The following is a 15881-nucleotide window of genomic DNA, read 5'->3' on the forward strand; positions in this document are numbered from 1 at the left end:
TGGAGACACCCCATTTCATAGCAGTGAGGCAGGAAATTCTCCTGTCTTCAGCAGACTGAGCCTGGAGTATGAATGTTGCTCCAATCTCCCTTGTGCAATACCTAAGGAAATTACTCAGGGAAGCCTGGACATTTCCTAAACTCCAAGTTCAGTCAGCAGAGGTTTTCTTCACCACGCTGTTGACAAACTGCAGCGTGGACAGAAATATTCCTGCATCACTGAAGAGTCTTTCAGGACTGGGACCTAACAAGCAGCCTCGTGAGGATTTGAGATGGAGTGGCAACCAAGACAGAGAGAAGTGAAAAGAGACAGACGGCCTTGAAGGAGTGGAATGAAAGGGGTATCACTCTTCACTATCAGAAGTTTTCCAAGGTAAAGAGAGACACTGGGGTCTTTAAGGAAGAGAGAGTGTTCTGAAGAGAATGGAGAAAGCCCTGGGCTTCAGGTAATGAAGGGTTAGTGGTGGAAGAATATTCAACAGATAAATATAATGCAAGAGACTGGTATACAGCTTGTATATGCCTTAATCATTTTAGCCATGCACAGTATATAATTCAACCAAGCACACTATGTATGTTTCTTCTAGATATTTTTCCATATATATCAATGAACATTCAGTAGCTCTAACTGGGACACCACATTTTGCTCAGCACAAAGTGAGGTAAATTCTTTATTTATATTGATGTTTATTACATGCTCTTTCCTAAGCCCTTTCAATGGCTAAAAAACCTCACAGCCATCAACAATTACACTACGTCTGATTGTTCTCTTCATCTGTAAGTTGGAAAAAGTGCATCAAACATTTAACAACTTTTAAATCCTAACAAAGAAGCAAATTAACTCTGTCTCCTGCAAGGCTTAGCTGCTTGTTTATTTTACCTTCCCCAAAAAGCTTTCTTCTTCTGAACACATAAGGTGCTAGGGGGTGTGGTCTGAAGTCAGGAAAATAATTTCCAAAAGCCCAACTATTTTACATGTGAATCATTAGTTCTTGAGAATGGGAATAACTCTTTTGCCTTATTTCAAGAACATGCAATATTTCAAGAGAATATTAGCCAACATCCTTAGGAAAACGAATATAGAAAAATCCAGGGAGCAAAGACTGATCTACCTTCCTTCTATAAGCAGAAAGGAGAGTAGACTATCATGGGAAAGTACTGTTGCCTATAATCCACTAAGAAATCACAACCAGACTAAACAGTAGGTGCCTGTTTTCCAATATGCAGCCACTATCCATATGTCTCTTATTCAACACTATAGTGAATTGGCACTATATCCCTCCACTGGGGGGGAATTTGAACTTTGCTATGGATCCCTATCATTAAATAAAACTCAAATCAGCAAACTCTACAAAGATATTACTGAGATGTTGGTACTTGATGGAGAAAATTAAAATTTGAATAAAGAGGAAAAGAGTTTTATGACAATTACAGATTGCTTCACATAGTGATAAAGTTCTCATGTTTAAATAATGCACCAAAACATGCTACAAATAGCATTATACATATCACATATAAATCCATTTGCCTACCACTCTCACAGCCAACCCTATGTTTAGGACAGTCATGAAAGAGTAATGTGTCCAACTAAAATGAAAGTACACAGGTTAAAAAAAATGTATTTATCCAATTTGGAATTCATGTGCCAGACAACATCCCAACACTAGGAAAAAGTATCATTGTATTTTTAATGACAAGCAGCACTAACTTTTGTTGTATGTCACGTTCATGATACATCTCAAACCAGTTCTAACACAGATACTGCAATGGTCCAACATATTTTAGTGTGACAGCTGTACACACTTTTGGTGAACATTTTCTTTCCTGAGGATCCAATAACTAGAACTGTTAACTGAAGTTACAGGTTTCTTCAAGTCATCCAAGTTAGCTTCATCTTGAGCTTCCACCACCAGTGCTGGAAATATTTCAGCTGTATATAGCGGGTGCATTGTAGCCTATATTCAGAGGGAACCCTGTTGTGAGTTTGTTTTCGTGTTTTTTGTTTTTAGTGGTGTTCTATTTTCCATTTAAACACTGGACCTGCGTCAAGTGAAACTGGGTGTGCGAGTAGCATGTGAGATACAGACTATGCACAATTAGGAGAAGAGATGCATCGGCGACACTATTTTTGCCTCCTGCATTAGCTCAAGTTGAACTCAAGGAGTTACATTTCTAGCAGTGTGCCAGGATTGAGATGTGTAATGATAATATATAGGGTCATGCCCCATTATTTTTAACTCCCAAGATTGGTAAAAGCAGTTAACTGCTTACATCCCTGCATACCATTCAGATAATTGAACCCAACACGCAAAAAATTAAAAGGGTCCTTTTATTCTCCTGACTCCTAAGACTTGAGGTTCTTTTCCAATTTTATAAGCCCTGCTAATCTGTGGAAGGACTGTGGAAAACAAGTATAGGATCAAAAAACAAGAGAGAGAGAAAGTGGTCATCAGTTCTGTTTTAATGCTTATGAAATATTAAACTCTAATAATCCAACCTTCATATTTAAACTCCACTACTTTTCATATTTCTCAAAAACAGATTTCCTGGGCTCTAAACATTTGGCAATATATGTGCAGTGTGCAAAGTACAATTTCTTGGATAACATACATATATATACTATGTATAATAAAACTGTATTCCTGTTTAATACCTGTGGCTTACAGTATTAGGCCTACAAGCGTCCAGCCTTTTGTCTATTACAGTGTTCAATAAATGATTCCTTGACTTGCAGACTGAACACAATATAAGCTTTCCCCAACTTCTTTGTGAATACCAGGTCAACGACCTCTTTACATTTTAAAACACAAGCAGTAGGTACCTGTGAATATTTGTGTTGGGGCAAACTATTCTGAGCCTACTTTTGTGGCATCTGAGTACCTCTGCACATTTGATTTCTTGACACTGCTTTTTACTATGCTGGTTAAAGAACAGTGGTAATATTGGAAGATCGGGCTTGGAAAGGACCTCAGGAGAGAACTTCTTGCTCCAGAAGCTGATTGAAAATGATAAAGTTATTGCCTGGACACCTCTCCCACTGGCTGAGTGGAGTGCAGTGTTGCAGACTTGTTGAGGTTTGCCTGCCTTCATGATGGCAGAACTAGTGTAACCATGATAGTCACTACGACGGATAGCGTATGAGACAATACACTGCAAAGATAGCCCAAAATGAAAAAGCTGGATGAACTTGGAGAGAGACTAACAGTATGCTCTAGTCACTGCCAGTGAAGATAGTAATGCTGTAAGAGGCTTAGTGCATGCGTGCAGGAGATTTGTGACAGAAAGTTAGAACTCCATGTCAAGCCTTTCATGCAAACAATAAATATTACTTCTGCTCATAATCAGACTTTTCTCCAGCATCGTCTTTGAATGTTGAACCTTTTTCAATTAATTAAAAACTATGCACTGCAGAGTGCATATTTTATCAGCCCTCAGCTGCTTAAGTGTCTAGAAAAGACCAGGCAGTTTTTCTTTTTCCAGGCAACCCAGAGCAAGTACTTGCAAGGGTCATATCTTTTTAATTATCTTTTCTCTCTTTGATTAATTATTCCGTCTGACAATAGCGTGTTTCTAATGCTATTCACCTGCCTTTGATGATTGACAACTTTTCTGTCTGATTCAAAGCAAACAGCTGCTGCCATGATTGCCTAGCAACCAGGATGTGATGGATGAGCCCCAAAGATGGATGGCTGCAATAAATCATGTCTCCAGCTATAAAACTGAAAAAAGGGATAAGAATAAAAGCGAACAAAAAACAAAACAAGGTTTCTCCCCATGAGTGCACTCAGCTCCTTACCAATTACACCTGAAATGGACTTTGTGTCTATTAATAGCAAAGTTTTCTAATCAGTAAGAATGCAGTGATGCCATTTGTATCAAGGTGTGTTTACAATTGTTCCAGCAAATTGGCACTTGTACTTCAATTACCTACTATGTCGCACAAGTGCAAGGGTAGGAGATCAAAGTTTTTCCTTCTTCTGTAGAAAGCTCTATAGAAAACAATATTTTTTTATAGTTTCTGTAATACTGGATTTTAATGAAGTGTATAAATCTGACTCTTCCTTATTGTTGGCAGCTGAGAAACAATATCAAAAGTAAAATGAAAGGGATTTGTGGAAGGAATAACAAACATCAGATCTCTGCTAAACTTTGTTTAAAAAACTTACACAACGTTAGTGATCATTTTATGAAATGCATGCCATCATGCTATATATTGTTTATTAGACGTTGTTATAACTCTTTCCCACTAAAAAAGCTTTTTGCAATCAAAACAGTTGATTTGACTAAAAAATGATTCAAAAATACTATCTACCTCTACAAACTAACGTAAGTTAAAACTGATTTATTGTAATGAAAAGCTATTGTAGTCTAACTTTTCCTACCATCGTTTTTATTTAATTTCTACAGTATATGCTATACAAGAAATATTAAATTCAATTAGCAAAGTCATACTTGGCACTGATCTTAAACCGCTTGCCCCAAATGCTTGTGCATGAATGCATGATTATTTTAAGATTCTATTTTACTCATTTCTGAAACTGCGTTACACTGTTGCAATAAGTACACATTTCATGACAGTCACTGCCTACAGTTCCAAGTGACTCAAGACCTAATTGCTCACACAAGGCTGCATCCTTAATTCTTCCAGCAGGTGGGGGTGTCCTGGTACTAGCAGAAGTACTTCCAAAAAAGTAAGTGCTTACCCTGGCTAAGCATATAGACAAACCAGCCAGCCCAAGTACCAAGCATCTGGGAGGTAAACTCTACAGTTTAAAGACTCCCTGAAATGGATGGAGAAGGCGGATGGAAATGAAAATTGTAAACACTGAAATAATTATTTTACTAGAACATGGCTTTCTTCACGGTTGTAGTATCAAAATGTAGCCAGTCAGTGAAAGGAAGTTGGATTGTGTTAATCTTTTCACATGCAGATTTTAAAACATATTTTTATACTAGACCTGACAATGTCAGACAATGTTTTGCTTTAGCAGTTACAGTCCTGTTTATACTTTAATGTTATGTACAGTATGTAGCTGTGTTCATGCAAAAGCTTGCCTGTATCCTTGTAATAAGCCATAGATTTGTCTATGTTATTATAATTATTAAATGTATCCCATTGAAGCGCTCTCTCTCTCTCTCTCACACACACACACACACACACACAAACCCAGCCCCTAAAACAACTCTAAGGCACTCCTATAATGACCAGCTAGTATCTGGTAACAAACAATGAGAAAGCAAAGCCATCAATCAAAATGTGCACATCGAGGCCTCCACTCTGTCCCAGCTCATCCAGCTCTCAAGTTACAGCTTTACACGGCAAGTCTAAATAATATTCAAAATGATAAATGGCACTATAAGCCTGATATCCATCATCAATCTTTTTTTAAGGAACATCCATCTTCAATAATGCACGTTTGAATCATGTGAAACTGAGAGCTTCCAGATTCATTTACACAACCCCCAGCAAGCTGGTGCTGCTTGAATGATACGTGTCAGCCAGTTTCTCCCAACTGCCAAACTAAAGGAAAAAAAAAAAACAGAGAGACAGAAAGAGAGAAACGGGGGGGGGAGGGGCGGGAATAAAAGCTTAAGAGGTTTGAACAACAGGACTTAGCAGATAATATGAAAGAACATAACCTCTTCAGTCACTCTGCCAATCTACCCCCCTCTCACCACACACACACACACACTTTCTCTGTCTTCCTGTCTCTTTCTCTCTCCCCAAATCAGTACTACTGTTGTAGCCATGCTGTACTGAGGGGAAAAAACAGCGCTGCATGAAACTATGCTGTCCCCATACACACACACACACACACACACACACACACACACACCCCTCCCTCCTCGCTGTCTGGCAGGGACCATTTGATAAATGACACATGTCATTCTGTCAGGAGGAAAGGGTGGGTCAGTGATATATGGCTCTGCTGAAAAGGAAATCGACTGTTTGGCATGGTGCGGCTATTCTCCACCAGGATTTAGTTTCAGAACTCTAAAATGAAATCTACAATGTTTCAAGTGCATGGTTAGGGCAGGCTGACGTGCGGCCCAAGGAGCTTTTTTTTTCATCCTCTCTCTGCCCTTCAGATTTCAAAAAACTGTTCCACTGACTGGAAACTGCAAAAGAACATACATCTATCAAAGTCTTCAATAGTTATGATCCATGATAAAATTTAAATAGGTTGAGGTTTCTATTTTTATTTATTACTGGGGGGGAAAATGGCACGCAGGCTTGACACAAAAGCAAGATAAAAATTAGCATGTTTGAAGTAATCGTCCCACAGCTTGACATCTGCATAGTAAATTTTAAAGGAAAAAAATGTGTCAGGCAGGCTTGAGCTGCTCCCTCCCTCCCCCCCTCTTTCATTAGCTCACTGGCAGGGTGGCACTTCTGAACCTCATTACTGCTAGAGGATTTATGAAGCTGAACCCAATGGCAAAGAAAAGGCATCTGTCAATAATTGTAGGGAGCTGCACTCACAGCTTTGAAATCTCATTAAGTATGCAGTTATCAGGCATAAAGATCAAAAACATTACTCAACTCCGACAGAATCTTATGGAGGAACATTAATTAGCAACAGGCCTACAGTACAAAAAAAAAAAAAAAAACAGACTTCCTCTCACACCTGCCCAACCCACAAACCAAAAGAAACACTCCCCCTCCCTTCAGAAAAAAATAATTCCCAGCATCTGAGACTGATCAAGTACATGAAACAAGAGAGAGAAAAAAAAATTCAGTTGAGACAGTCTTGGCGGTGAAGAGAGAAAAGGAAGAAGCTGTCAAAGTTGAGAAGGATGTCAGCACTGGCCCTGATTACAAGGGCCTATACAGTTCCCAGGCCTTTTATCATCCCTGCCATCAAAAACAGACTCTGTGTCACAGATGGATGACTGATGGCTGCCAGTCTTGAACAGCCTCGCCAAGCCTCAGGAGGCCCCTGCTGAGATCTGGCCCTCCAGCAACAGGCTTGACCTAGCAGGAAAAGGATTTCAGGCACAGAGCCCAGTCCCAGAAATACTCAAAAACAGCACCCTGCTCTATGCTGCTCTTCCTTTAGAACAATTCAGTAAGAGGTTGGTTTGGGATTGTTTGTTCAGCTTACAGAAGTTAAACGTAATACCTCTTCTCCCCTCTACACAAAGACTATGTATTATTTGAAAACAACACGGGGGGGGGGATATTTTTTCACTCTACATTAACTGTATTTTTCTACTTTTCTTTATAGTTCACATTCTAAGCCTGATTTGTACACTCAGTTGCTTAGAAAACACAGGATAGTACAATATAAATGGGTTGGGGAGAGACCTATAAGCATGTAGACAAAAACCAAGTGATCTTTGCAGCATTAAGTATAGAGTGCAACTAATTAAGACTATCTCAACATTTTTGTTTTATTAATATCCCACTGGTTATCCCACTTTACATCTTTTTCCCCATTTCCTCCCTATCAAAAACTGCTTGCAAACAATAATTTAAAGCTACTTCTAAAAAAAAAAGAGAGAAAAAAAGTCATCCCCACTTGGGCCTAAACCCACAAAAGTTCTCTCGTTACTTGCTGAGCTTCATACGTTTTATATTTCCCATAATTCTGCACTACAAGTATTAAATTGATAACTACTCCGTTTCTGTTATTTACTATGTATTTCATTTTAATACAACATACAAATTTGTCTCTTATTTCATGAGATATACAGCGATATTTACAAGTCACTGGCAGCATCTGTAAAGATTAGCTTCTTAACTAACTATATTTTTAATGGATTACACACAACTAGCTGAGATTCTCTGCCAGTTAGAGACTTTCCCATTTCCAAAATCCATTCATTTAAAAATTAATGTCATTTAAATAAAAGTGTCATCTTTGACAAAATAAGGAACAGGAAGTTTAGCTTTAAACAAGATTTTTTTAAAAGAATTTTACTTAGAGTGTTACAATAAGGTGTTTATATTTTTTCATATGCTTACCATATTACTTTTATTATGTGTAGCATCAAAGTGATTATAGCAATTACATCTAACAGAATTAATTATAGAACATCCCATCATTCCTGAATACATAATGCATTAGAGGTAAGCCAAAGAAAGAAAACATCTTGATTGTAGTAACTATTGTCGGAATAAATTTCTCCCCAAGCATAAAGGCAAAACTAAAGTCAAAAATTTAAGAAACAGAGGGGCAATAGATGTTTAAAATATTAACTACTCACATGTGCTTGTAAAATCAAGTATATTTTTAAAATAGAGATACTGGCCTGTTTAAAGCTGAACTGGCACAAATAACCATATAAAATCCATTAAAGATTTTTTTATCACAAAAAATGGAAACTAGCCAATTCACCTAACAAATGTGTTAGTACATAAAGACAAGAGTGTGTGGGTGAAAGAGTTACAAGCCTTTACGTATGCAAAATAAATTCACTCAAAGCTTCATTAATATTAATTTAAATTCAGAACCCATTTACATTAAATTGTTCATTAAAAATTGCCTATTTTATGCAACATGCATTCCACAAAGAACACATAAGAAACTGAAACACAGGGCTCAATTTAATGATAGAAATGAAATATCAAAAGTAAATGAATTTCAGTCATTCCAAACATATAATAAAACAGCTCTTTCTTCTACATAAACTTGTTAAGTTTGGCGGGAGTTTGGTAGAGGGGCATGAAAATTGTATTACTTTCCCCCACTAGAAGCTTATGGAGGTGCCCTTTTGACCTCTCTACCTTAATATAGTCTTGCTAAAACAAGAATTATTCATGGCCAGCACATAACAACCACCTCTACAAAAATGTTTGTTTATTGTGAATGTGCTTAATGATGTGAAAGATCGGAAGTTTACTCTAAACAATGTCAAATTTACTCTAACCTCTTTAAAAAAAACCTAATATGAAAAAGAAGGAGAGTTGAGTGGTAACGTGGGTTGGGAATGGAGAGTTCTTCATTTGGTGAACTCCCATGCCAACAAATGTAGTGAACTTACCCGATTCCCAAACAGCTGTTCTGGATGAAGAAAAGAGAGTCATAATTAATAACACGTGTCCTGACATTATGAATTAATAATTTATAATTAAGCACAAACCCAAAGTTAGATTATTCTTGAAGAGACACACCTTTACTGTCTCAGCAAACAAGATAGTGGCAAAAAGCTTTCAGGTATTCTATGACCTTTTGGTGATTGTTTTTTCCCGGAGTATATACCACTGATTGTTTTCTGGAAATCTTTATAATTACAGTAAAAAGTGTTTAAATTCTGTAGACTATTAAATACTGATGGACTATCTGTTGTCTAAAAAATATCTTTCAGTGGTAACATTGGGAAAATTATGGGGACGAAGTCTTATATTCTTTGTTATAACAATACCTTTATCTGAACCATTACAGTTTTTTCATGTAAATGGTCATAAACAATTTCAAGCACTTATAATGTTCTATTCTGCATTATTATTCTTAAAAAACTACAATGCATTCTGCTCATGGATGATTGCTTGAATCCTTTGAACCAATTTTTGATGTAATTTATTAGTAATGTTGAAATCAAGGAAAAACTAACTGAATACATGTTTCTAGTTTTCGTGCTTTAGGTAATGACACACAAAAAAAGGAACACATCCATTGTTTAGTGGGATTTTTTAAATTAATTTAATGACTAACTGCAAATGCTGGAAACTAGAATTAATCTGTCTGGATAAAAAAAGGCTTACAGACATTTAAATGCATGTATCGGGACACTTTATCAACCTAACATAAAATTGTCATCTTATCTTATTATATGACTATTTTATGCATGTGTCAAAGAATTTAAAAATGAATGCCTGTCTATTCAGTCTAATTACAACTGCATATTATCTGTCTGGATGTACCAGTCCATATCATTGTTACTAAATACAATATATTGTATTCACCTTTCATTTTTAACTTCAAGCACATAAACCACAATTTGGGGTGTAACTGAAAAAAAATCCCAGACTTGAACACCTAAGTATCATTTACAGATAACACAGGATTGCGTTAGATGTATGTTATTTTCAGTACTATATATACACACACACAAACATACACACATACACACGCATGCACGCACACACACATGCACCCCTACTTTGCAACATAGTATTTTAGGCATTTTTACAGTTGATCTAGTAGTTGTGTCATGAAATGGGGCTGTATTCAAATTTAACAGACTGTATTTGGATGACCTGAGAAACAGTCAAGACATTGGATTAAAATATAGACTACTGTATGGTAAGGCTAGCTAGTTACAAGGTTTGTACAGAAAGCTACTTGTGAGACCACTTTACGCTATGGTTAATGATTTCTTTTCCCTCACTCATTTATCACTACATGTATATGTAATCATGTACACAACATACTTTAAAATTTACCATGCACTTCACCCTGAAGGTGATCTTTTCTATACTCTAGTTTACACTAATCCTGAAAACAGCATTGATAAAAAGGAACCACTCTAATCCTGCTAACTCACCCTAGCTTCACTGCATTTCCCATAACCCTGCAGCAGTCACAATTCATTCTAATCACTTTACAAAACAATCTTTAGTAAAAAGAGGAAAAATGCAGACTTGTGAGCCAATTTAAGAAATAACTGCTGATACATCAGTTATTGACTATTTCACTCCTGCTCATGATAGCGCTCAAGGCAAAACTGAGAACAAAATGACAACATCAACCGCACGCAATAAACTGTGGCCCAGGAGAGCACTGAAGCCCTAATTGACAGCTGTCAAGCTAATGGGAGCAATGGCAGCTGATTCTCGAAAATTCTGTTTTCCAGCAGGATATTCAGTGGAATCTATCAGGCCTTTTTACATTTATGCCCCGTTTTCTTTTTGCATTGTTCCTCACACTTTGCAGAAAAAAAGCAGAGGACAGCCATAACTAATCATTTTGTCAGCTTGCTGCTAGGAAGAATCTCTGTCCAACAGAAAAATATGTGGCAGGTTTGGAGGCAAACAACATACCAAGGGCTGACACTGCAAGTACCTTTATAGGTAGTCTACTTTATCGCTACATTTACTTTTTGGGGTATGTATGTAGTTGCCAGGCATTTATGTAGCTTCAAGCAATTCCCATGAATTAGGAAATGCGTTCAACTTCCTGAACTCATATCTGCATGTCTAGAATTTTGTCTAAAGACCCATGTGTTCTCTCTCAACAGAATTTTTGTTATACACTTTTGGCCTGATTTTCAAAGCTGCTGAGAACCCACAAACCCCACAGAATTGAATAGAAACTAGAGATGCTCAGCACCTTTGAAAATGAATCTATCAGTTATATTAAAGTGTTCATGTTGATGGTGTGTGCCTCTTCAGAATGTAAGCACTAAGGTTGGGTTTAGAGAGCTAAATAGAGCAGAGAAAGTGTGTGGATTATTTCTACTGTTTAGAACACATTTGAGTAGAAAAAATATCATGGCCCCAAGTTCTATAAGAGGTTTCAAACGCAGCATTATTGTCTGGGCCTGAAACCAGTAATTGTTCCATTCAATAAAAAAACGTAAATGAGTTTCCAACAAATCATTACAGTTTCCAGTCCTTTTAAAGAGCGAGAACAGAATGTATAAAGAATGTGTATTAAGTCTTTTCAGTCAATGAGAACTAAACCACATTGTCTTGATCTTTTAAATAGATGTTTATTAAAAAAAGAAGCTATAATTTAAAGATAGATAATTATTGTTTGCATGAACCAGACTAGCCTCCATTAGTATAGTATTGCTTAGCTCTCCTAGACAGTAACCTTTAACTAATAAGTGTTTTTCTCCCTTCTAACTTAAATGGCAAAAGTCACTGGAACAGCAACTGTAATTTAGATCTTTCCCTTGCATTAACAAGTGTAGTTAAAAACTATGATCCTCTGACATTTCCCCCCTAATTTATCCATGATATTCATCTGTCTTAAAGCAAACAAACTGAAATTTTCATTTTTATAGATTCTTGATTCTTAGAGACAGCTTTAGTCTTCTACAGTGTGGTGTTAACACTTGGGCTAGACATAAAGAATTTGTGCACCTGTCTGTTATGTCTGCAAGCTCTGTGCTGCTGAGAGTTCTTTGTTGTTGTTATTCTACTCCAGACCATTAAAAGGGCCCTAATTCCTATGACATGATTATCCAGGTACCAAAGCCCATTTGTCACCTGCAGCAGAAAATTGAGTTAATGCACAACTAAAGGCAACCAGGACTGTGTAATATCAACTTGATTACATCAAACTAGCTGCAAACCTAATTCTGCTGGATGACACTGCGTGGAGCTTGTCATCTCCAATCATTAAAGCTGTCAGGAATCCATCAGGTTTACAGCTAATTAGGTGAACACTAATGAAGCTGGCAAAACAACTTTTCTTTTTTTATGGCTGAGCGGACCTTTCAGTTTGGAGAGAAAAAAAATCTCGAGTATTCTCAAGGTTGCTGGGGACTGGATTTCCTGAGTTACCAATCAGCAGACATCTTTAATTCCCCCCATCCTCCCAGTCCTTATTTATTTATTTATTTTCGGTCTACCAGTACAAAGCAATCAATTTGTCATCACTCTCAGTATGCCACAAAAGCAGTCATGAACCTTATAACTTGCAGCTGTGAAGCCAAAAAGAGGGGGAAAAAATGAGAAGTTTCTTGTGCCTCATAATAAAAAAAAAAAAACCAACCTCACACAGCTCACTTATTTATCTTCATGCACTTATCAACAGCATAAATGTTTTTGGTGTTTTTCCCCCACTCTTCTTAAATAAGTAGCCCTTCAGTCATTCTACATCCCCCATATCCATTAGGCAGAGGCATTTTGATAAAGTAAAGCCAAAGCTAGTGTATGGGAAAGAATGAAAGCACTCACTCTGCCAACTTCTGATTGACCATTAAGCTATTGATGAATGTGCCTGTCAGGAGAGAGACAATTAAATCAAATATGAAACAAAGTCGTTTTGACGGGTCATTTTGATAGAGCAAAACCATTCTTCCATCTCCTATTAGTCCTGCAGTCAAGTTTTTGTAATGAATATTTCTTAACTAACCTGCTATTTCTTAGCTATCTTTAAAAAGTGTAAAAAATACTTTTGGCTATGCTGCTAATAACATAATAATAATAACATTTCCAGACTGATTAATAAAACAGCATTTAGCAGGAGGCAATTATCATAATAATCATGTTTTATGTGGCAACCTAAAAGCTACAAATGTAAAAGATATATCATACATCATGACTAGTTCACTTAAACCAAAAACAGAAAGACAGAGTACTTCAAAATGTGTGAGTTCACCAGGGAAAGATTCTCCTAGAATCTTAAAGTCCAAACTATAGCTCATCTCTTTGAAGAATATACCCAACTTTTCTGAAAACCAAGTTCTTCAAAAACTGAACTAGGTTTACAGCCTATACTTTTCAAATTATGTTGAAGGACAAAGTTTTGAACCCATTTTACAAGTGTCATTATTTGATGGAACTAACCTGAAATTCAACAAAATAAAGTGTATTATTTAAATAAAATGTTTGTCAGAGTATATTACTATTGCACCTTAAAACATTCCAAACTTTCCAAATGTCAGTATGTAGATTAAGACTACAAAATCTACTGGGAACAAGTATAGTTTCTTCTGTTACAAAAACAAGTATGTTAAACTTAAGTGTACACTTGAGGAGGTGAGGAAATGTACATACAGTTGTATATATTTTATGTTATTCATTGTGTTGCTTGCTGCTTACTAAGTTCAAATCATGCCACTTTGAGAGCTTGACATATTTCTAAGTGCACTGGCAGATTTTTTAAAGCATTTCTTCTGACAATGCTCTCATAAGTAGCAGGATTACTTTATTTAAGTTTTAGTAGGTAACACTGAATGGACTAATTAAAAGTACTGCTATAACCACTTGGGAAACTACTACATTCATGCATACATATGGGTCTCTCCTAAAGAATGCACCATGAGTGCTTCAGTCTACACCTAAATTATTGTTCCCCAAAACAGCTAACCCTTCCTAATGAAGAGAGAGACTATATCTCTACCCATTCAGTGTAAGTATCATACATATCAAAATGTATGGCCATGTGATTATGTCACAAAACTAACCAAAAGTCCCTAAAGTTGCACTGACAGAGAGTTGACAGGCCGTATATGACGTCACTGAGTCTGGCGTTACCATGGCAAGTGATTTATTGATGTTTATCGGGAATGAATAGATCAAAGGCAGCCAGATGACAGGCGATCAATCAGCCATCAAATCAAGGATGGCAACAGGCCAAGGAAACCTTTTTCCACCCCACATACCTCCATTATTGTAAAATAATCTTTTTATTGGGTTTTCCCCCACCCCTCAACCCACAATTTGGTTCTTCCAGAAAATGCTGCTCAAGTTTAAGAGGAGCTGGCATTCAAGGCATAAAGAAACAGAACAAAATCCACAAGGGCAAAAGCCCAGAAAAGAATTTCTTTAAAGGGGGGGGGAAAAGAGGGGTAATGCAAACCCAGCATCAAAAATACTGGCTAGTTATAGGACAATACACCCTTTGCATTGGTTTCCTTTGCAGCTCCCCAGTTTGGGCTCATAAATGAAAAAAATCAATAGGATTGGGGAAGAGGTTTCCAAAGAAAGTGACCAACTAGGTGGATCTGTTGGTCCAGTGGAGGTGTCTCCAGTGCAGTACAAGGGGAAGAGGGAGAAAGATAAACTTGGATAAAGGAGTCTTGTCTATGGTTTGATCTTAAAGTAACATCGCAAGCCTGTAATATCACTCTGTGCCACTTACCACACATACATACATAAATACATACATACACTAGCTGTTTACAAAGAAATTATCAATGTCTTTAACAAACTGCTTGTGAGTGTGTGAAAGAAGGGGATGGAGATTGTATAGGGAAGGAAGGGGAGAAAATCAAAGTGAGTGCCAAAGCAGAGATTGGAAATGAGCAACATTTACCTCTCTCTTCCTCCACCCCTATAGCCACACACATCTTTTCAAGGTTCACCTCTATTATCGGATATCCCTCGTTTTCACGAAGTGTTGTCCCCAAAACAGAGGAATGGGAGGGGGGAAGGGAAAAGGGGAGCTGGGAATAAACCAAAAGTAGGAAAAAAGACCATCATGCCCAACCTCCAGCCCCAAAGGGGGTGGGGGGAGCCACAGTGATGTGTCTGCCTGACCAAGTTTACTCTGCAAAATCCAAGGCGTGCAACGTGCAATCCCGGGGAGCTCAGCGCAAACCCAACTCGCTCTGCCCGCCGGAGAGCGGTTATGAAAGCGACGGAGGCGCAGCGAGAGAGGAGAGGAGAGGAGAGGGGAGAAACAAACCGCCGGGGAAGGCAGCTCTCGTACCTGCTGCGCGCCGGGGCGCTTGCTGCTTCCTCCTCGGCATGCTGAGCTCCTGCGGCCGCCGCGGGTGCCAGGAGGGGGTGGGCTGCCTCGGGGCGGGGGTGGGCAGAGTTGCTTCAGCCCCGGCGATCCGGTGAGCGGCTCCAGGCTCGGCGGGCGGGCTGGGGGGAGCTGCGGCTGTGCATGCGGCGGCACGCAGGGGGAGGCGGGCGGGCGGAGGGGGAAGTTTTGACAAATCGCCCCGGAGGCCGGCGGCGGGGAAGCCCCCCGAGGAGGGGTGCGCGCAGGAGGGCCGGGGAGCGCCCGCCGTCCGCCCCGCCCCGCACGCCCGCTGCCTGGCCGGGCTCGGAGATCACGGCATAAAGGAGCGGGGCCGCTGGCGGGAGTCGGCAGAGCTTCAGGCTGCGCCCCTCGCTCGCTGGCTCCGGCTCGGCGCTGGAGCGGCGGCGGCGGCAACAGGCAAAGCTTGAAGGGAAACGAGATGATCGCAGTGTCACTCCAACTAGCCTGCGGAGCGGGAGCGGGAGCGGGGCACCGCGCTCCCCCCCCCGGC

General features: G+C 38.8%; 1 protein-coding gene across 1 annotated transcript in view; it reads right to left on the reverse strand.

Annotated features, from left to right (window-relative positions):
• Positions 1-15414, reverse strand: part of TSHZ3 (teashirt zinc finger homeobox 3) — a 68340-nt gene extending 52926 nt beyond the window's left edge. The window contains exon 1 of the mRNA XM_044987834.1: positions 15332-15414. Within this exon, the coding sequence (XP_044843769.1) occupies positions 15332-15371 (40 nt within the window). The 5' untranslated portion in view covers positions 15372-15414. The remainder of the gene's footprint in view (positions 1-15331) is intronic.
• Between the last annotated feature and the right edge of the window lie 467 nt (positions 15415-15881).

The sequence above is a fragment of the Mauremys mutica genome, chromosome 14 (genome assembly GCF_020497125.1).
Source record: "Mauremys mutica isolate MM-2020 ecotype Southern chromosome 14, ASM2049712v1, whole genome shotgun sequence".
NCBI lineage: Eukaryota > Metazoa > Chordata > Testudines > Geoemydidae > Mauremys > Mauremys mutica.